The 22976-nt window shown below is 44.2% G+C and overlaps 1 protein-coding gene across 1 annotated transcript; it reads left to right on the forward strand.

Annotated features, from left to right (window-relative positions):
- Window positions 1-3006: 3006 nt before the first annotated feature.
- ppap2d (phosphatidic acid phosphatase type 2D) lies at window positions 3007-21110 on the forward strand. The gene is made up of 6 exons (XM_019860620.1): window positions 3007-3809; window positions 15547-15704; window positions 16018-16304; window positions 16395-16452; window positions 18205-18381; window positions 19480-21110. The coding sequence occupies exons 1-6, from the start codon at window positions 3611-3613 to the stop codon at window positions 19582-19584; spliced, it is 984 nt and encodes a 327-aa protein (XP_019716179.1). The 5' UTR covers window positions 3007-3610; the 3' UTR covers window positions 19585-21110.
- The last annotated feature ends 1866 nt before the right edge of the window (window positions 21111-22976 follow it).

Genomic DNA, 22976 nt, shown 5'->3' on the forward strand with positions numbered 1-22976 from the left:
AGCGGCCGCCCTGCCCCCGCGTGTTCTGTCTCAGATGGTACAGTGGATCTCAACAGTCATGGATGGCGCGACACCGGGGCTAGGCGGGGCTACATCAGCATCAGGAACGTGTGGAGCCCCCGTTAAGCCCCTCCAGCATTTTATTTTGACCCTCTAAAATATATTTAGGCATTTCCTCAATCCCCGTGTATTGTCAAGCTCCCCTTTAGCCCCAAGAGGGGGAAAAAAATACTGGAGCTGTCTCTGGATAAAAGTGGTACACTTCTTTCTATGCTTCAATAAAAAAATATAATAAAATAATAAATATAATAATAATGATCTAGGACACTAACTGTTGTTAACATTGCTTTTAGAATGAAGAAAGTTTCATGACAGAATGGATTATTTCTCTTTCCATCATTTTCTGTTAAAAATGTAGGAAATCCAACATATTTTGGGGTGTTCAATGGCACGACTCGTCATGGCTGACATCAAGTCATGGGACGCATCATTCATTCGCTTCTATGAAAGCACACAGAAGATCAAAATAAGTCATCAAAGCACTTTTGGGTGATTCAACCAATCATGTCATGTTGTCATAAAACAGTAATGTGGCAGCATTAATTTCACTGCGGTTTCAGAGAGGTACAACTAATAAAACGAGTTAGAGCCCCATTTTTTTTTTCCTGGGATGTGTTGGGGGAAGAGCGGCCTCCTCTCCCCCGCGTGTTCTGTCTCAGATGGTACAGTGGATCTCAACAGTCATGGATGGCGCGACACCGGGGCTAGGCGGGGCTACATCAGCATCAGGAACGTGTGGAGCCCCCGTTAAGCCCCTCCAGCATTTTATTTTGACCCTCTAAAATATATTTAGGCATTTCCTCAATCCCCCCGTATTGTCAAGCTCCCCTTTAGCCCCGGGAGGGGGAAAAAAATACTGGAGCTGTCTCTGGAAAAAAGTGGTACACTTCTTTCTATGCTTCAATTAAAAAAAAAATTAAAATAATAATAATCTTCTCGAACACAAACTGTTGTTAACATTGCTTTTAGAATGAAGAAGGTTTCATGACAGAATGGATTATTTCTCTTTCCATCATTTTCTGTTCAAAATGTAGGAAATCCAACATATTTTGGGGTGTTCAATGGCACGACTCGTCATGGCTGCCAAGTGGTTCGCACATCTCCATCACAGTTCGGACGTTCTGGTTTTGAATTCTCTACGTGTATATAATTCACAGTCCCGCCAAAGGCAGGTCTTGACATGTCAGGCTGCTAGACCGCAAGCAGGTGAAGAGTTCTCACCAGCTGTGCTAGCCCACAGACCACAAAAGGTACGAGGCGCGCTTGCGATGGAGAAATGACAAAAACACAAATGCAGACCGAACCCGTCCAGACGGTCTCACCGTGCTGCTTTGCCCTGCTGCTGAGAAGTACGAGGCGATCCACGCCACCTGGCTGAGGGAAAGGATGGTGGTCCATAGGAGGAGGATGTAGATGAGGGCTTGCTGGGTAGGAGGCGGCATGGCGAGCAGCCCCAGCCTGTGGAGTCAAACTCACAAAATTTGTGTAGCAAAGCAGTCCACGCAATTGCCTCTTGAGTTCACGAGGTGTGAGCTTTCAGGCTGCCAGAGCACAATGGAATTCACGGTAATGGTACTTTCCCTGCATTAAGTCAAAGTCGTGTGTTGTACCGCAACTCTCCACCTGTGTGCTACTCAATCACCAATAGAGAGTCTCAAGAAGTTTCTCACAAAAATATGAAGCACCCACTTCCTTATGATGAGTGCCAAGCAACAAAATAAAACAACAACAATAAAAATCGGTCACATTCTTTTTCACTACAACTGAGAAGCTGAAGAGAGCCAATTTCTCTTTTTCGTTCATGGATGCTACAGCTTCTTGTTGCTTTCAACTTGTAGCAGACGTGTGTACATTGCAGCATGACGTCTTTGATCCACTGGTGAAAAGGACACTTTGTTTCGCTCCTCTTTCATCTATAAATGCTTCAGACAACAAAGTGTATGCAGGAAAGTGGTTAAGATTGCACGTCTGTGTCTTATGTGTTGTCTTGTATTATTGTCATTTTATGTTAACTTTTCTTTTGATGGCGGCGCGGACACCCGCAGCGGCTCCTCTTGTTTTATGATGTCTTGAGAGGGAAGAAATATTATCTGTGCTGCACATACAGCACATTTGACAATAAAGTTGTACTTGACTTGAACATGGCATTTAAAAGAGCGCGACGTGATTTGCTCTGGTCCTTTTTTCGCAACCTACCAAATTTCACTCATTTGAATAAAGTCATCGTAGTTTGTCATAATCATTGCAGTGGAAGGGTTACGGTTTGTACATTTTTCTTTGTTTTCGTCGACCTGTATTGCATGCTTTTCTTGCAGCATTGCAGCAAGTTACATTTTTAGGAATAAAACCTCAATTCTCTCATATTCAATGAACACTTAGGCCTTCAACACTACAGCATCATAATGTTGGTGATTATGGTGGTACTTGGTGATTCAGTGATTTGAGGCGGCACTTGGTGTAAAAGTTTTAAGGAATGTTGAATTAGGTATTTCGGTTGCGGTATTAACCACTCTTGAACACAAGGTGTCGCTGCAAGATCTCTAAACATCTGCATGAGTGGGAGAGCTATATGGTGGGACGAGAACACACACCACAGCTAATAAACTGACCCATCTTGTCAAATGGTTTTAAAAAGTTAAAAACAGAGGCCTTATGGGTGACTGCAGTGGTAAAGTCAATTGTCAACTACAATGCTTTAGTGAGGAAATTATTGAATATCTTCATTAGTAACCGTGTTTGGTGAACCAATTTGTGTCTGGCAACATTAAGGACTTTGTCACTGACATTCATCCATATTTTCACGCGACAAGAATCTATAGAATCTATCCCGGCTCACCTATGGCTGTGATATACGTGCGTGCGTGTATGTATGTATAAATAAATCATAGCCGTTTTATCTTTTTATGATTTGTTTGTGATTGACAGCTCTTTTCATTAACTAGGTGCGTCTAATGAAGCGTCCGGCAGTTTGTTAGGCCCGGGATCGTGACAGTGAATCAGTCAATGTTGTGTTGTAGGTCAGATGGCGATCGAACGGGTCAGCTCCTGCTTGATCGTTGCACATTGATTTGGTCTTGGGCAGGATTCGAAGTTAAGCAAGCGCAAATCGCACCGGAAGCGCAACAATACAGCCATGAAAATAAAACTCGACCCGCAACGGAAGAACGACATTACTTTGAAGTCGAAGTTCACAGACAAGGAAAAAAAAAAGTTTTCCCTCATGTGTGTTTGACACTAACATAAGTGCGGTTCGGGAGGACGGTTTGAGAGGTTGTGGATGAGAACGAGGTGAAGTGTACTTCGCTAACCCGCCCACTTCCAGCTCACTTCACCGGCTCGGTTGGGTACCGGATGCCCCAGCACAAGCACCGACGAGCGGCTTGCTTTCCCGGAATCACGCTGTCAACTTTTCGTTCAAAGACATGGATTTCTGGCACCGGCGAACGGATTGAAAAAGTTTTGACACTTCTCACCGGACTTTGATCTGCTCCCAATAAGCCATTTGAGCGAGTTTTTTTTTTTTTTTGGGAGCGAGTTGCGTGAGGGGAATATGCAGAAGTTTAATGCCCACGGGAGCAGCACGCTGCCCCGACTAGCTGACAGTGACGGGGCCGGAGAAGGGAAGGAGAACGGTGCTGGGAAGCATTTCCTCAGCAAGCCCGTGGAGGAGGAGGAGGAGGAGGAAGACAGCTCCATCTGCACCAAAAGGAAGATGCTCGTCGGTTTGGATGTAATATGTTTGTGTGTCGGTAAGGCTTCAAAATAACTAATCACACCCATTAGTTGCTTTGAGACACACTTTGATTGCATGTAAAGTGCATTACCTTTGAGGGAAATTGCGAAGAATTGGTTCCCCCCCCCCCCCCATACCATTCCCACATCGTCCAAATGAAGTGTTCCCAGTAGGGGGATAGGAGGGTGGGAAGAATGGGGCTGGGTGCAGTTGTCCCAGGAATTCATCTGTTCCCATGGTAACCTCCCCTCACCCTAAAGTTCCCGGTAGAAGAACGTGGGAATTGGGATGAAAACATAGCCGTGCTCGGGTACACTGAATGTCAGCCACATAATTTACAGTGCTCAGCTGGAATCCTAGTTTGTATTAAAATAACAGCAAGCGCAGTCCCCACACTGGCAATAAAACGGAAAACAAGGAAATAAAAGGATTAATTGAACAACGTAATAGCTGTAATAGTTCATGTTCATTTTTGTCCATTTTCAAATGTAGAACATAGTTGGTCTACTTACAAGGCCATTTAACACCGCAAACAAAAGTGTATTCAGCAGTTCTAAATTAAAATGCCCCAAGTTTGTGTTTCTTATTGTTCCTTATTGGCAGTCGTTCACCTGATCTTCACAATCAATGGGGCACTACAGTACAATGAAGAGTAGAAAAGGGTGGCACCTTTTTCAGTTACAATTGTTACCGAACAAAAGATGTTCATGCCAGTGTGTTAATAAGTAGTTTATTCACTTTACGGGTGGCGTGCCAGCGAGTAAAGTGAATAAAATCTATTACCGTGTCAACAATCTAAAATGAACCACAGGTGCGTTACGCTTGCAAGCATGTTCCAGAAAATTTTGGCATTAGAGTAGAAGAAAATAAAAATGACATAAAATATTATCCTTGTCATTGCCACCACATGACTTATTTTGATTTGAACGATTAAAATGATTTGTAAACCCACAGGAGAAAGTGAGTGAGAGTGAAGTGTAACCTGTCCAGGCAGACTGACTGGTCTTGTTTGGCAGTTAAACTAGAAAGAAGATCACAATTTATTGTTCAGCCTTGAAAGTTTGGTCCTTGATGTCTTGAAAGTTTGGTCCTTGATGTCTTTAACACCCTCGGCAGCTTAGCTTAGCCAAGCTTTGTGTTTTGGAAGCGGCGAGCATCAGTCAACATGATGGAGGAACCCCCCCCCCCCTGTGAAACTGGAAGCCTCTACCATCTTTACTGTACATCCTCTGCTGGAGAGTTATATCCCTCCCTGACCTGACAAAGCACACGGACTGAGCCGTAGTGAGTCTCAAGCTGGAAAAAAAAACAGCGGATGTCAGATGTTTTTGTGATTTGAAGTATAAGTGATGTACAAGGAATTGTAAACGATAATGCTGTGAAGTAGCGGTTAGGCCCACTGCTTCACAGCTTTGCGGTTCAGGCTTCAACTGTCGGCATGCATGCCGTCTTCCTCCAACATTCGACTAATGTGTACGTTCGGTACTTTGAAGACTCTAATTTGTCCATGGGTGTGAATGTAAACGGTTGTATATATGTGCCTTGCTGTTGGCTGACAACCAGTTCAGGGTGTACCTCAAAGTCAACTGGGACAGATTCCATCTCACCTGCAAGGCAAATGGAGACAAGCTCTTTAGAAGATGGACAATTTCACAATTCTCATTCTTCAATGTCACAGTGTGATTTTGCAATGGTTGTCGTTAACTGCAGTTTCTTAAGACCGATTGATTATTCGAGTCATGGAATAAGTATCTTATTGCTCAGTTTCTGGGGCTTCTTATGACATGATTCACTTGTTTCTCTGCATTCCTGAGGTAAATTTTAAAAAGTTCCGGAAAAGTTCCAATAAATAAATCCCTTTTCTAAATTTATTTAATATACGATCGGGAATATATGTCAGACCGCATTCCCCCTAAACCTATTCCTTGCAGTTGTTGCCGTATCACTAAAAAAAAAAAAAAAAAAAAAAAAAAAATCCGTACTACCAGTAGTGGAAAAATGCTTGAAGAGCAGCTAGGACATCACTCAATAGAGGAGAGACCGCTACCAAGGCTGATATGTAAACAAAAGTGTAAAAAAAAAAAAAAAAAAAAAAAAAAAAAACAACCTAGCGGACTGCCTTACTTGGATTTGTTTGTACAACTGTTAGCAAGCAGGCTACTTCCTGGTTCCCGGAGGATGACAGAAGGCTTTACAAATTGGAAGATGGTACCCTTTTAAAATCTGGACACAGTTGTCATTACAAAAAAAATGACATGTAATGTGCTTTTTGCACTTTTGTATCAAAATGACTGAAACTACTAATGTGTGGCTCCAGGTTACGCAAGTCAACCAATGTTGTACCGACCTCACATTGAGAATCCAACACACCAACTGTCAAGCTATTCACTACTGGATGATATGCAATCTGCACCAGTCTGGTGTGCATCCTGCCTGTCTCTGCGCTCCAACCCGTCCTGCCGCTTATCTGCAGCGGCCTGACCTTGACTCATCTGGGGGCATCCGACAGTGAATGCCATGACTTATTGGCAATGAATTGGCTCCTTCTTTTGGCCAAATCCTCTTATCTCTGACTAACACAATTTGACCACGAAAAAATGGCATCAGCAGACGGTTTGACCTGGTGGCCGTGAAGGGGCTCATTGACTACTGTAACTGCGGAATTTCACCCTCAAGCATCCCGTCCTCCTTATATTATCAGCTCGAGAGGGATCCCACAATGCTCAGAGCTTTTTTTTTTTTTTTTCCAGGGCCTGGCTATTTGGAATAGTGTTTACGTCACAATAAAGTGCTGACAAAAAGGGGATGATGTGTCGCTGGCAACTAACTTTAATCTGTCCGCAGCGCTTCTTTGACTGAGGTTGCCAGTTCAGCGTGAAGAAGCAGGCTCGGCTGTTTTCTGGGCCTCTCTGACATGCTCGTGATGGATGTTCCGTTGAGACGGACTCCTTCTGGCTCAGCTCCGTGAAAGTTAATTGCGTGGAAGCTGCAGCATGTGTTTCCCTTGGCTGTTTATTAGCGTGTGTGCATTCCTAGTCATAGTAGGACTATTGGAGAGGGGGGCGGGGGCTTAACCTGACAAGACGCTGCGGCCTGTAGCTAAACCTAAAATGTCCAGCCACCCAGAGGTCACAGGGAATCGGGCGTTTGTCATGTGAGGGCAGCGTGCAGGGACAGGCCCTGACAGCCTGCGCTGCTGTTTGGCTTCTTGTGCAGGTGGTCTTTAGGCTGTCATCCCGCGAATAAAGCCACTTGCAGCCCTTCTCCCCAATTATGTGCTGATTTACTGGAGGTAAGCCTGTAAAGCCTGACCTTAACCTCGCTGTCACTGTGCTCGTCCTTCTTCAAGATTTGTTTGGAACAAAGATGTTTGTTAGGGTGTTTTTTTTTTTTTTGTTTTTTTAACCCAGACATGAAGTAGTGCAAAAAGTACGGTACGATGCAATCAATGCAAGCAAAGGACGCATGTCCGTGCCAATTTTCGTATATTCCTCGGGCCTCCCGTAAATTGAAGGCGAGCTGCAAATGGCCCATGGGCCGTGGTTTGAACTTTACTGGTTTAAACAATACCGTTCTTAACCAAGACAAGAACATTTTCATTGTGGACGCTTGTTTTTTTTTTTCAACAATGGCACTTTGCGAACAAAAACATTTAATGGGTACATCCAGTTCCGACTTTCATGCCAGGACACACCAAAAATGATGTTTTATCCAGCAAGACAAGTAGTTCCTGGCAAGGTGACACTGCTCTGTATTAAGACAAACGGGATTTTCATTCAATTTTGGAAGGCCTGTGTGGACATAAATTGTTTTGACGTCACTGCCTTGCCATGAAACCTTTGGGGGGAAAAAAACAAAACAAAACTCAGAAGTCTTATCGTCTTACGGTCTCACTGTGGCACAGTAAGGAAGTTCAGTTAATAAGCACTACCATCTTTAATCCATTTCCCCCATTTCTCCTCCCATAATCAGTGTACACTTTTAAAAGTGAGTTCAAGTTGTGAGGTGAGTGTTTTTAATGTCAGCATGTGTTGGACGGTAGATTTACGGAAGTAGGATTCCAGTTTTTTGGCAGAGTGAGGCTGTATGCGGCCAACACGTTACAACATGTCATGGCATATGGGCCCAGGAATATTAAATGGTCTGCGTGTGTGTGTGTATTTTGGAGAAGTGTGAATGTCAGCTGAACCGGCTGCCATGTGTGCATTGTTGACAAATTTGACTTGGCGTCACTACTGCGGCTAACAACGGGCGTGCCATTAAAAAAGTGGCAATCAAGTAATTAGCCAACGGAAGAAACGTTTTTGCTAACTCTCGTTTGTCGATGTATGACTGCGCCGCCGCCGCATCCATTTGCTTCCTCCAACACAATCACATTGCTTTGCTTTTACTCCCTCACTCATTAGCCCGCAGGAGCCGGTTTGGAAACGTCTCATTGATCAGCAGGTTGAGGGCTAAGTGATAGCCTGAATGAAGGGTTGGCCCCAGGAGATTAATAAAGTCTTGGGGATCTACAAACAGCTTGCGTTGCGATCTCAACGCCGATCGTCTGCTTTTGTCTCGGTGGACGCTGAATGATCTGAAAGTTTCAAAGTGTAAAATCGCTTCAGATTTACTTTTAATGAGGCACCGACAATCGACTCCGCATCAGCATGTCGACCTGAGTATGACTCATTCTTTTCCTTAAGGAGGGTTATTTTGTGTTTATAAAATGACTCACGTGTGATTCTCCAATCCCACGAGATGTTATTGGTGTCATCATGCCTCTTCTGCAAATTACTTCTAACTGGCTAATAGCACGTGACATGGACTTGGCAAATGTGTTTGGACTGTTGGGAAAAATATATCGTGGAGATATGGCGTTAATTTTTTTTCTTTATTTATATTTTCTTGATTGTTTGGCTAGGGCTAAAACATCACCCGATGACACTCTTTGGCGTTCAGCAGGAGAGGCCCCTGCCCCACTACATAAGAACGTGAGCGCCTTTGTAAATGCAGTTAGCTAGCTAGCTATAACTACACTCTGAAAACATCTTCGTTTTGGTGGTCCACTGGCATCACCACTTTAGAACCCCTCATTGTCAGCCGTGAGTGCATGTAAGGGGCACAAAGAAATGACAGAATAGCGAGGAAGGTGGACTTGGTGGAGTTAGTGTTTGGACTTAGGCTTCAAGATGGCATGGCCGCTTCCGAGTGACCCGTTGTCAGCTGTGAGTGCACGCACATGGAGAGAACGTGGTAGTGTGAGGAAAAGTTGCTGCTTTAGAACACCTCGTGGTTAAAAAAAAGTCACATCCATTTTTCCAAATGTTTGATGGACAGTTAACAGTTGAGTGGGGCATGATGAAAGCGATTTTGAAGCCTCATTTTACAGACTTGACAATTTTTTTTTTCAACCATTCATATTTGGCAGGATTGTCAAAAAAATCTTCTCTGTACTGTGTCAAATTTAGAAGACATTCATTTTCACTTTACAGGGACTTAAAAGAATCCGTTTTATCTATCCATCCATGGATTGATAGTTATTTCATTTGTTGTTTGGAGCCTCCAAAACACACATTTTAGCATGTCTGCGTCAGTGGGGATCATTTTTTCGTCATTGTACATGAAACATTTTATGAACTCCAAGAGAGTGTGTTTGGGGTTGTTGTTGTGCAAGTCTACCCAACAGCCCAAAGCCCAGGGCAGTGTTGCTCTCAGGACTGTTGTATCAGTGTGTCTAATCACACCTGAAGGATCCTTTCCTGTTTTCTCCTTTGAAGGTGTGCCAACAAACCAAAATCTGCAAACCCAAACACATAGATAAAACCGCCCTCAATTTGTTCCACACATCCAACCACAATTACACCACTCCACGCTAAACCATCCCTCGCCCCAAGCCCCCTTGCAGTCTGAACCACAAACCCTGCCTCGCTCTCATATTGCAGCCTGTCAGACTTTACCTGACCGATACTACACCCACCACAGAGCCCCCTTCAAGTTTCCAAGGTACATACCACGCGGTGATAGTTCCTGCTGAATCAGACAGGGCGGGCAGACAGATACCTCAGAGCTCACCGCGCATGCCCTGAGCTCCAGAACGGGCCTCCAGGAAGCGGGTTAGTGAAGTGTGGAAGGGAACAGAAGCAGCTGTGAGAACTATGTCCGCGCTGGCACAGCTGTAACGGGTCAAGTAGCGCGGAAAGAGCTCTCCTGGTGCATTGGTGGAACATGAAGAACATGTTCATGGACGCTAGGGGTGGGCCAGTAATTTTGAATAGGGGCCACATAAAACTGGAAGGCAGGCCAAGCTAACGTACGAACGCGTCTATTGGTTTCAACCAATCAGCGCCGACGCAACCTATGCCACAGATCAAAGAAGCTTTGAGCTACGACAACAGCTAAGCTAAGCTAGCCGAGACGACACGACGCTCGAAGTCGGACGGACACATTTTTCTGCTCATCTGTGTGTTTCCCCTTTTGTCTAATTATTATTTTTTTTACAACAACCACGGCGTCTTTTATTCGTTCCACTGGGGGTTAGCAAGTGTGTTTATAAAGAGACGAAAATGTCTTTACTGTTACTAGTGTTTTAGTGCCTCAACATGGCTACGCTCGTGAAAACAAAACAACGAACTCAAACGCGTGTTCGTTCAATGTTGTCAACTCATATCCGGATTAAATTTAGGCAATTTTTGCTCAATTTTCCAGAGGAATTTAAGAAAATGTGAAAATCCGGGATTCCGGTAAAATCCGGAGGACTTTCATCTTTGATGGGAGTGGCTACTTTTAAAGCGTTTGGCCTCATTAGTCAACTCTTTGTTCCTCTGACTTTGACACTTTGTGTGACCTTGTGTTCCTCTGACTTTGACACTTTGTGTGACCATCAAGGTAGACAAAACAGATTAGACTCTCAAACGAAAACTGCTGATTCTGGAAAGGAAAAAAAAAAAAATCTCACGCTTATCTCACCGCTACCTGCCTCAGCCCACCAAGGGCGACAAGCAGGAACAACCGTCAACAGTGTTGGGGCACACTCTCGCAGTCTTCTTTCATTGAGTTTGTCTTAATCACAGCCTTGGTGCGAATGACTTCACTTCCTGTGAAAGTGTTACTCCACTGCACAATTGTCTGAATGTCCCTTAATCTCTTCCTGCACTGCCTCTTAAAACAAAGACCTGCTCATATGAATCCAGACTTTTCCCTTGACTCAGACTGAGCTAGATACGGGAACAGATCAAGGCATCTTTGAGCAGTCATCAAGGAGCAAATAATTGTGCAAGCCCACGCAGACCAGCTGTAGCCTGCTGTTTACGAGCTCGCAAGGCGGCCATCACTTTGCAACTCTTGTAATGACGTTACGAGGGATTATCAGACTCGCCAATAACAAATTACGACACTTTAAAATTCAGGAACCCCGCCTGTGTTTTTCATTCGCAAGCTTGACTTGACGCCAAACACACATCTTAAAATTTAGTTGGGAAAATGTTGGCACGCGAGCGAGAGGGGGCCCAGGCGAAGGGTGGACCACCCCAGAAGGGTTCTGGTATAGCGGCTCGGCTGGCTCTGCAGATTCATTTAGTGCAGGTCCAGTGGACTTGACAGTTCATTGATTGTGTGTCCTCTGTTTCTATCAAAGGGCAAACGTAGAGCAAAATCTGTGCAGTCAAGCTGGATGTGATGAAACAGCTTTGATATAGCTTGAGGCTAAATGTGGTGCTAATCGATGATGATGCGCTGGCTGTTTGCAGAGGCCTTCATAGGAAAACATTTGGGTTAGTGATAATGATGAGTAGACACTTTAATATTCCATTTGACTGTGTTTTTTTTTTTGGGGGGGGGTGGGCAGTTTGAATAGTTATTTTTGGTTTTGTGTTTGCCATTTGTTTTTTGTCGTTGCCATTTTGTTTGATATGGCCGTGCATTTGGTTTGTTTGCGTAAGTGTGTGTGTGTGTGTGTGTTTTTCGTGCATGCGTGTATTTTGAGTCTAAGTTGGGGGGTATTCCTCAAGTTGAGGTAGGGTCGTGTTTACAGAGCGGGTCCCAGCAGAGCCCGGATCCCTGACCCTCGCATTCCAGAACCACTCTAATCGCCTCCGTCTGGTGTTTCCTTGCCTTTGCCGCATCACTCTTGTTCAGACCCATCTTTCCGATTGAACTCCAGCCCCACCCTCATTTGTCATTTGTCTCATTTTTGACTGCAATGCTAAACTAGTGACGGGTTTATCAACAAGGCCATAAAGCATCTCCATGAATAACAATCATTTGCCTTCTTGTTTTTGAACCGGGCCTCATTTGCTCCATAGTTCCCCCCCTCTCTGTTGGTTGTTGTTCTCTCACAGTGAGCTCATTCGGTGCCGTGGTCATAGATGTGTAAATTAGAACCAGAAGACTTTCTCAGAGTGAGGCACACACATCCCTTCTGCTCTCATTCCTCTGCTCTCTACTTTCCTCCCTCCCTCTTCTATTCCCCCCTGTCTTTCTTTCTGTTCAGACCCTTTTGACTATGTGAAAGCATTCCTGCCTTTTGAGTGTCCAGCGAGCAGCAGATGCTGGACTGGCTCTGTAAGCCGATCAACTTTGCCACGTCCTTTCAGGTCCCCTCGCCTGGCCCGCCTCTCTTTTGAGCGAGCCGTTTGGCCAGGTGTTTTAGTTTTCTCACAGCTGCCTGACACATGATGTGAAGACCTGTGAGGATTCGGGGGTGTTGTTGTGATAACGGGTTTTCAAGTAGTTGTAAAAGGCTCGAGGTTGACTGCGACCCTGACTATGAGACGGCGCAAATGCTGTGAACCTACCACAGTAGTGCGAGTTGTTTTTTTTCCAGGCAGAACTTTGGCCCATTTTGCTCAAGTGATCTTTGGATCCTGGCCATCCGGGCCATTAGGACATAAACCGTCCGTAATGGCAGGCCTGAGGTTTAAAGCAAAGCTGCTACCCAGGTCAGCACTTCAGGTTTCCCATTAGACATCCCCATACGTATCAATATCCCTTGAGAGCTCCATGCTGTAACTGCGGCGTTTAGGCTGTGATAGAAAGTCTGTTTCGGCTGCATTCCCATCGATGCAGAGTAATATTGAACGTTTGTACGGTAAAATTGAGCTACGGCTGAGAGAGTGGCTGTTAATGTATCGAAATTGATCGGTTTGTTGCACTAATTTGACTTGCAAAGGGCACATACCCTTCTTTGTGTCTTCAGTTGAGAGACATTTTGAACAACGTGACGAAGTGGCCATCATCAACAAACACGCAATGAGCACTTGAAACGCCTCTAAAATCCATAACAAAGAGATTCAGAGAAAAAACATAAAAACAAAAAACAGTCGATTATTGAAGTACATGACCTATTCTATTGCCCACACTGCTCATCTCATGAATAATGTGCCATTTGCGAGTTTTTAGACCAAGTGCCACTGTTTTAAAAATCACTTTGTAAATTTTGATGCGTTACTTGGAAAGCCCCTCGGATTTTGGGTCCATAGCAGCTTACAGGTGGATACATTTAACTGAAAGTTGTCCGCCAATCAAAGAAGGGGATTCCCCTGAGGAGTAGAAAAAAAATGAAAGGGCCCAGAAACAATGGTGAACTTAGCATACCATTTACAATTTTACAATACCATTTTACTCAGTGTTTTTTTTTAAAACCACATTTTCCACAGGCGATATCAAACAAAAACATGGCAATCACACACACCAAACTTTCCTTCCTTATTGTGAATGTTTGAACAAAATAATACGTTCTGAATTGTAATCAGATGATCATAACACCCTCGCTCACTTGTGCCCAACCACAATGCCTGCCTGTTGTCTACTGCAGGTCCGCATCAAGCCTCAATAAACACGGATCAGGAACCAGGAAATCCTCTGAAAGGATGTTTGTTTCCAAAAAAAGAAAATATAACAATGTGGCTTTTATTAAAATGTATCCCTAGAGACAATGGCATCCTAGAAATACTCACATATAAAACCCCAACTTGTTCATGATAGAATTGCTTAGTGAAAGCTAACAGACACAACTCGTGTCGATTCCCTTATACCGTAGCCAAATCCAAGCTGATTTTATTGGAATAAACTCAATAAGGACGTCTTGGCCCTGGAAGTGTGATTTCAGTGACTGGAATGTTCACACAACCTCCTGCACCTGCATGCAATTTGAACCTGCAGAATTGCTGAGTGAAAGCTAACAGACACAACTCGTGTCGATTCCAGTATACCATAGCCAAATCCAAGCTGATTTTATTGGAATGAACTCATTAATAAGGACGTCTTGGCCCTGGAAGTGTGTTTTCAGTGACTGGAATGTTAACACAACCTCCTGCACCTGCATGCAATTTGAACCTGTTTGTGTGACAGATACAACGTCACTGTCCTCGTGTAGGTTGTAAAACCAGAATATACATGATGCACGAGGAGATTCCTTATTTGGGGAAGGCAAGACGTTTCGTGTCTCTCTCCGACAAGCCACAGGGCCCGCAGATTCCCCGCCTCTCAAAATTTTAAGTGCACACAATCGAGGCTGGTCCGATCTGCGTTTGGTATTTCGGTTACGGCGGTATGACTTGAGACGACAGTTAACGCCGTCGAACCTGCCATGTCATCACAGAAGTGAAATATGCCCCTGCTTGTGTTTTTCCACTTCGATAACCCTCAAGCCTGGAGATTATTACCCTCGCTTTATCAGTTCAATGATTCCGGATGGGCAAGAATGAAGCGTTCTTGTCTAACTGGTGAATAAAAAAAGGGAACAGAGTTCAGATTTGTCTGCTTTTTTAACTGATGTGGACAGACCGTGAGAGTGTTCAGTCACGAACTGTGTGAGCTTCCCTGGCAGGAAGAATGTCTTTGGCCTGGGAGCTCAGGGAGAGGTTAATCATTAGTCCTGTGGTCTTCCTGAACTCTGTGGAATGACGAGGAGCTGAAATGCGTTTTAAAAAAAAAAAAAAACAATAGAAGGGAATAATATAGTACAACCCGGCCTTCAATCTGCGGTACTAACATTGCTCAACTTGGTCACTAGTGAACTTTCACCGTTGGCCTGTGAGGTTTGTTTGTTGGGTGGCTCAGCCAGACCTTGACCTGCTTTTTCAGCCTGATAACGAGAACTGCTATAATTAGCAACTTAGCAGGATGTACAGCAGGATTTACCGTACATCCTCAAATTGTGGCAAATGAAAATAGAGGATGCACGAGGGAGCCGTCACTATGTTTACAATATAGATCAAATCCGGTATGTGAATAACAAGACGACCCCCCCCAACTGCCAAAAACACCTCTTAAGTCTTGCTTTGTCCTCTAGTAACACTCGAAGCGATAGGTCTTATTCTTTAGCCAATCCATGACAACCGAGTTTGAAAGAAACAAACTCACATGGTTTTACAGCCGTTGCAAATGTGAATGCTCAAACTCTATTGTGTACGTAAACACCTCCAGACACATGTGAGGACGTTCGACAATTAGCACCACCTTGAATATGTTCCTCTACCTTTCTTCCCTCATTCAACATGCCCATCTCCGACCCATCTTTCATCTCCGCTGCTTCTTTTGTGAACGCAGAAATCTGCGGAATGCCTGATCTGCCTGTAATCTGGAAATCTCCAGCTGACTTGACACTCCTCACGTCGCTTCATTTTTTTGCGGCGGCGGGCGGCCATCATTGTATCGTTATCAGTGCATCATGCTCACCATAATCTCGCTGTGATCCGAGACCACAGAAACCCATCAGTCGGATTTATTTATTTTTGTTTTGCCTCCTTTCCTTTCACCCATCTCATCAGCCTCCATCCCATTCTTTGCGTGCGAGCTGAAGGCAGTGACGCCGTACAGACGAGGGTTCTTCTGCGGGGACACCAGCATAACGTATCCCTACGTGGAGAGAGAGGCTATCCCAGATGGCCTGCTCATCGCTGGTGGAATAGCCATCACCGGCCTCACGGTAAGAGAATGATAATTCCATTTTTCTGCAAAGACTTGTGTGTCTGTGGGAAATGTTTGGCCACTGATCCAGAACAACATCCCACTCAAACTCATTCAACTTTGCTCTGTGCGCTTGTACTAGAACATGGTCTTTGTCAAGCTGTTACCACAAAGTACAGAATTTTCTAAACTGTCTCGGTAAGATGAAAAATGAAGAATCAGAAGGAAATATGGGTTAGAGTCCATTTGGCATAAAGGAGCCCCATGCATTCAAATTGTAGTATTCCTCAGTTAACTCTGCCCTCACCCCCTTTTTTTTATTCTCCTCTTAGATCGCACTTGGCGAATGTTACCGGGTGCGTTTCCGAGGCATACGCTCAAAGTCGTTTGTCGGCAACCGCTATGTGTCATGCCTGTACAAAGAGCTGGGGAGCTTCCTCTTTGGTTGCTGCGTGGGTCAGTCGCTCACCAACATGGCCAAGCTAAGCGTGGGACGCCTGCGACCTAACTTCCTGTCTGTCTGTAATATCACTTACGCGTCCATCAACTGCGCGCCGGGCAGCTACGTGTCCCAGGTGACCTGCCGGCAGCCAAACCACAAGATGGTCGAGGAGGCGAGGTATGCGCGCACTATATCATGGGTCGGGTATGCAGTACCTCGGCTCACGCGGATCATGTGTAACCCGCATTCTTGATTGATTTCTTTCAGGAAGTCCTTTTTTTCGGGCCATGCGTCCTTCGCCATGTACACCATGCTCTATCTGGCAGTAAGTGACCTCTTGTTAACCTCCACAAACTCTCTCTCTCTTTTTGGGCATTAGAAGACAAACCATCAGGAGCCAGGAATGCATCCCTTATCCAGACAACTTAATTACACGTGTGCAAACACTCCGAGACATGCACTGGTTAATATGATCAAGGATCCTGGTCATGAGGGAGGAGATGTTTGAGGGCCGAGAGCCTCCAAAGGCATCTCGCTTCCAGCTTGAAAAGCCGGTGAGGCCGAGAGACACGGAGGGAGGGAGAGAATGGGGAATACTGTTTTCCACAGGGAACATGAATAGATGAGGAGCCTACGCAGACAGAGGAGCCCTTGTTGTGGGACTCATTTAAAAAGGGGGGGTGGTGTGGTGAAGGACTGAATACTGCTGCTGAGAGATCGACAGGCTTCTTTCAGCACAAGACACCCGCTTGCTCCCCCCACAATCCCAGCCTTCCCCATCATTTCATCTTTCTCTCACCGAATTGCCCAGCAGCCATTGGTGCACTGCGGGAGAGAGATGACAGTTACACCAAGACAAAAGCAAATCATTATCACCCTTAAAAAATAAATATTCCCCTTCCTCCTCCTAGAACTGACCGTGACTGGAGAAAATGTTCAAAGATGAGTCGTGCGAGCGTTAGGGTGTACTACCCTTTGTCTTTCCTAAGACTCCGGTCATACTTGAGAGTTATAAAGGACAGCAGAAGCTCAGTATGAATGGACACAGGTTCAAGTTCTTCTGCAGATGGGAATATTGGAGCTGGTTAGTGGACAGAGGACAGTGAATGCCTCCAAAGTCCGCGTGAGCAAGGCCTGGAACCTCAAACTGCACCTTGGTGCAACTCTTTTTCAGTGTGAAAAGGGAAAGATTCCATAACGTCATATAATCAATCCAAATGTACCCTGTAGGGTACACATATTTTGACAGAAATGTATGAGTTTGTACAAAAGTGTATCGCTACAGTCCCAAGCAGTACAAGTCACAGGTTAAGCGTACAAAAGTAGAGACTTGAAGGGTTCTACCCCATTGGCAAGAAATGATTAATTTCTGACAGTGTGTCAAAAAGAACGATACAGTGGAAGTCCATTTCTACTCCCTTCAATGCAACACACCAATGCAGGACTCAATACTGGACTCAAAGGTACCTTCTCCAAGACCCAAGAAGTAACAAGTGTGCCGCAAGATGTAAATGTCAAGAGGGAGAAAATAAAGCCAGTGGACAACAATGATGTCGACGTTTCTCCCTCTACATTTGAATCATCACCGTTGTCGCCAAGAGTGCTAATTGTTGAACTTCGGGGTAACCGCTTGCACAAGAATGTTCCCAAGTTTACCGTCAGAGTGTAGAGTGCAAACACAGTAGCATTGAGGGTGGCAAGCTCTGGTCAATAACTGTTTTAAAAATGGCCAAGCTGCTCTCGTGTAAGTCTGGGAGAGTGAAACCTGCTTTTAGCCAGCGGGAACAGGACTGCAGCGTATGATCTCCATTGTGGTTGTCGGGCCTCGGTTAGACGTCCAGCCACCTCATAATACCTGCTTCTATGTCTGCATTACACCAGGCCCAAAAAGGCAAACAAGCAATTTTTGTATGAGAGGTGAGGAGGAACAAAAGGAGGAAGTGGGGTTAAGATTGCATGAATGAACTCAGCTTCGCTTTCCCCTCCGGGTAGCAGAAGGAAAATATGCCAACAGAGAGGTTTTTTTTTTTTTTTTTGACCTTCCATCACTTTTTTTCCCTCCTCTTCCTTCTTACAGTTTTACCTGCAGGCTCGCTTGTCATGGCGGGGAGCTCGACTGCTGCGCCCGCTCTTACAGTTCATCTTGGTGATGATCGCCATCTACACCGGGCTGAGCCGCATCTCGGACTACCGCCACCACCCAACTGACGTCCTCACGGGCTTTATCCAAGGAGGGCTCACTGCATACTGGGTGGTACGTCAACCGATGTTTTTCAGTCTTGACACATACGTTTACTAAGAGATCCGGTGGCGTTTGCTTGGTTCAGTGCGTAAGAACGAGACGAGAGTTGTGGCAGGATGACTTATCTGCTCACAATGTAGTGAGCATCGGACAGTTCCTGGGCATAAAGAACACTGCTCTGCTGGAGCAATCTCTCTACACACATAACCTGGCTGGATGTGACTTTTTTTTTCCCTAATTCCCACGCCTAAGGAGCTCTTCAAAGGGATACATTTTGAAGACGCGGATGACATCATGATGGGTGTGATGATGGAGCTGTAGAGAATCCTGGAAGAATCCTTTGAGGAGTGCTTAAAGATGTGGCATTATGTTGAAGGGGAAAATTTAAAAAAAAAACTGTCAATAACAATTATCAACATTCATTTACTTTGAGCTTTTATGAGTAGACCACTAATGAGAATCTCTGACTTTTTTTTTTCTGTCAAGACAACGAAAAATTTGCCACTTGTAATTAATTATTTAGTTATTTTGGTTAAAGTGGGTGTGTCACTTTGCCATGAACCTTTCACGGAATATTCAGATCCAGCTCTGGATCCACGTATCTTACAGAGTTATGAACACATTAGGATGAATTTGGTTCGTGGCTTGTGATGGATGGCCCAGGGAAAATGTATCCAGTGCATTGAGGCTTGGCTCTGAATGAATTGGCCTTGGGAGGATACATTGCGGTCTTTGAAGACCCCCCCCTCCCCCCACACCACCACCAGTTGCTCCTAAATCTTAAAAACATTTGGGAAAAAGACATGCTTCCAAAGAAACACTGCCATACACTCACTCCAACTTTTCAGAAACAGTGGAAGAAGTTACATGGAGAGGACCAACTCCCGCTTACATTTTCACTTCCAGTCGGTATAACGGTCAGGTGTCCTAATACTTTGATCCATTTCACGTACTTCCTTATCGCCACCCAATCACAGCCTGGATTTGTTTTTGTTGAACAATGAGCTCTGTTTACGCCTCTCCCGCACCCTTTCTCTCGTGGTGTTTAGAGAACAGCAGATGATTGAAAAATGTCCGTGGGCCTAAACTGTTCTCTATCTGTGCCTGCAGGCCTTCTACATCTCCTCCATGTTTAAGCCTTGCACCCGTCCGGACCTGTCTCCCACGAGCATGTCCTTGGAAAGTCCTCTTTCTAGCCAGCAGACTATGTGTTAACCACGCGATGGCTCAGGAGAGAGACGCGACCAATGTTATCGAGCATCTGCGAGAAGCTGGGAGAGGAACGTTTCTTTTTTGCTCAAGAAAGGGAAACATTCCGAGAAGATGAATGATGTTGACGGAGTACAATCTAACACACTGACACACTCACACAATCAGTCCCACGGCAGCGATGTCACCTGCTCGCACTCGTGAAACATAAGAAGCACATATGACTTAAAAGTCAAACCCGTCCAGTGAGAATTGTGTAGTGATTTTTTTTTTTTAAATATTAAAATAAGAAGAGTTTTTTTTTTAAAGTATATTTTTCCAGAGGATTATTAGAAGCTGCTAATATAGGTAGTTAATCAGTTGTTTTAGTCTGTGGCGGAGGTCAAGTGCGCTCAGTCAGCCGAGCTTTGGAAGCTTTGCAGTCTCTTCCTCAAAGATTGTGCTCGGCTGCTGTGAATTGATGCCACGAGGCCTCAGACGTAAAGAGACGCTAAACACTTGCTGATAAGAAACAAGCACTGGCCTTGAAGTCTTTTTTTTTTTTTTTAACTTGTCTGATTCTCCACTGCAGGCTGCCCCACCCACTAAATGACCACACTAACTAAAAATGATATACTGTATATTGTTTTATGTACTAACCACTTTGTGTCTCCGAGGCGGAGGTTTGACTGAATTTCCGCAACTTTTGCCGCCAGACTCGGCCTCTGAGCTGCACCTTGATTTGTGTGAATTTATTAGGAGCACTTGAACGTACATAAAGGAACCTTATAATTATTATAATCCATGTTCTCCATTTTATGACAAGTACATTTTTTTATGTCAGGCTCACTTTGGTTTGTACGAAGATGTTTTAGGGCCACATTGAAAGTGAGCGATATACTACTAGTATTACAAAAAAAAACCTAAAAAGTCAGAATTTGAAAAATAAAGTTTTGTAACATTAGAAGTTTGAACATATTGTACTTGTGTAAAGCTGAGGACTGCTAAGGATGTCAAGTTACACTTGAAAAGTTTCAGAATGAAATTGTCAATGTTTTGGCACATTACGACCACTACCACTTTATTCCTGAAAATTAAGTTATTTTTCTTTTAAATAAAAAAAAAAAAGGAAGGTTTTTTTTTTTCTTTTTGTCGTAAGAGTAAAACTTTGTTCTTGTAAATTTTCTTCGTCCCCCCTTTTCATTGTGGCCTTATGACTCATTTGTGGTTTTGCGTTTTGGTTCTCCTGTGAAATGTTAATTATTCCGATTGATTGTAAATAGTCGGTGTCATTTTATAAACCACACAATTTCACAAGTGTTAATTTGTGTGACAATGTTGGTGTTTCCTTGACATGTATGTACATTGATCAGGTACGGAGATATTTGTGTGTCGTAACAACTAGACTGAGCCATAGATTATCAGAAAGCTATTATTATTATTGTGTGCCCACATATCCTCGTTTGTTTTCGTCTGTGAAGCCCAGAAAGGCACAAATAACCACTGTACTCTGAAAAAGAAACCAAACCAATAAAATGAATGTTGAACACATTGATTGTTCTACAGCCTCATTTTGACACTCTTTTGTCATTTGTTATTGTGAGGTAATGTGATCAGAAAAAAAAAAAAGCATAATCACGTTAAAATGCTAATTGATTTCACCTCGTGTTGTGTTAAGAAGCTCACACTTCTCCATTCCCCCCCCCCTCTCCTTCCCCTTTCAGTGCTTTTGGAGTCCATTGGAGCATGATGGAGCCTTTTAGGGGGTCATGCTACCATGGAAATGCCCTGGATGGGTATGGCAATGCCTCGCCTGATAGAGATTGGGGCTTCTGAGGGCATTTTCTTTCCATTCTCCCTACCCCATCCCTCGCTCCCATACACTTGCAGGCAGCGGAAGGAGAATAAAGGGCAGATCAGATGGGGCGCGCGAGAAAGAGGGAGGGAAGGAGGGCTTTAGTAAGCTGGGAGACATACAAGATGGAAAAGTAGTCCACTAATGAAGGGAAGGGAAGAGTTGGCAGGAGCAGATGGGGTGGCGCATCGTGAAAGAGTGGGGGTGACGGGCTTGGGGAGGAAGGCATTGAGGCCGGACTCCTGGGGAGGGGGAAGAATGTGATCATGGTTTTGGGGCCTGGTTTTGTTTTAATAATACTGCAACTAGGGAGAAACGTTTCATGCCGCAGCAATGTATTTTTTGCCCGTGCTTGTGGGACAGACCCTCATCTGGCTCACTGCCTCGCTCGCATGTTGTCTTCAGGTGCGTGTCATGTGCGTCAGACTGTTTGAGTGAGCATGAGCATGCTGTCAAACATGACATCTTTCAAATTGCATTCGCCTCTGTGTGGAAGCAAAACTCGGTAACAGGCTTACATGTATATGGCTGGAAATACAGGTTTACTAAATTGACGAACCGCGCATGGACCGGAACGCTGCAACAGAAAACTGCAACCATGTACGGTAGTTTTGAGCCTCCAAATATAATGTACAAAATTACTCTTACAAAGTTATCATCTGCCGCACAATGCGCAACAGTTCAATTGAATCGTTGTTGAGGCCATGCCAAAGCAACAGGGGGAGCTATAACCTTTAGAAAAGTGAAAAAAAGTTAACATTCTTGGGGTGAGATATAAAAGCAACAAATGCAAATCAAAGTCAATGTCTGGAAAAGTATAAACACACCATATATAACTTACTCTCTCAAATAAATAATGAATAGCGGCACAGCTGCCTCACAGTTGTGCGGTTTGTGGTTCGAGTTTGGGTTCCTGCCTTCATGAATGGACTTTGTATACTCTGTGTGCTGGCGATGGTTTTCTACAGGTACTCCGGAATACTCCCACATTCCAAAAACATGTTTTTAAGATAAATGAGGAAACTTTAAATTGGAAACTACAACAAACAATTGTTTTAGTAATCAATTAATCTGTTGATTAATCAATGAATCGGATTAAAAAAAACAAACAAACATGAATTTCCATCCAAATCATCCATAAATGTAAATTGCCTCCAGCTCACCCGACAGCTTAGTTAGGATAAACTGCACAGAAAGACCATTTCTGGCCATTTAAAAAAATTAATAAATTTAAAAATAAATAAATAAAAAGAACGTTTGAGTGAAGATGGACAGCCAAAACTGAAAGGACTTCATTTTGGGGGCTCAACGGGTTGTCACGTGCTCTTCTAAAACACATCAAACACAAGCCCACGCTTCCTCATACTTTGCTTCTGGGAATTCCTTGATAAGATTTGGAATTAAGTCAGGCAGGTGCAAAAAATAAACTCTGCTGTGCCAGGAAGTGTTGATTCATTTCGGTGGGCAGATAAGCATACTGCTGGAGGCACGTAGCTCACCTGGGAGGGACACCTATGTCGTACTTGTTTTGTGTTGCTTGCCTCCCCCTTAAATGATAGCATCA

Source organism: Hippocampus comes, unplaced genomic scaffold, assembly GCF_001891065.2.
Source record: "Hippocampus comes isolate QL1 unplaced genomic scaffold, H_comes_QL1_v1.1 scaffold171, whole genome shotgun sequence".
Classification (NCBI taxonomy): Eukaryota; Metazoa; Chordata; class Actinopteri; order Syngnathiformes; family Syngnathidae; genus Hippocampus; species Hippocampus comes.

What these genes read in the sequence shown, in the direction of transcription:
- ppap2d (XM_019860620.1), top strand. Translation starts at nt 3,611, where the DNA reads ATGCAGAAGTTTAATGCCCACGGGAGCAGCACGCTGCCCCGACTAGCT. An exon ending in TAGCCATCACCGGCCTCACG is followed by an intron (nt 15,705 to 16,017) that starts GTAAGAGAATGA and finishes TTCTCCTCTTAG; the next exon opens with ATCGCACTTGGCGAATGTTA. An exon ending in AAGATGGTCGAGGAGGCGAG is followed by an intron (nt 16,305 to 16,394) that starts GTATGCGCGCAC and finishes GATTTCTTTCAG; the next exon opens with GAAGTCCTTTTTTTCGGGCC.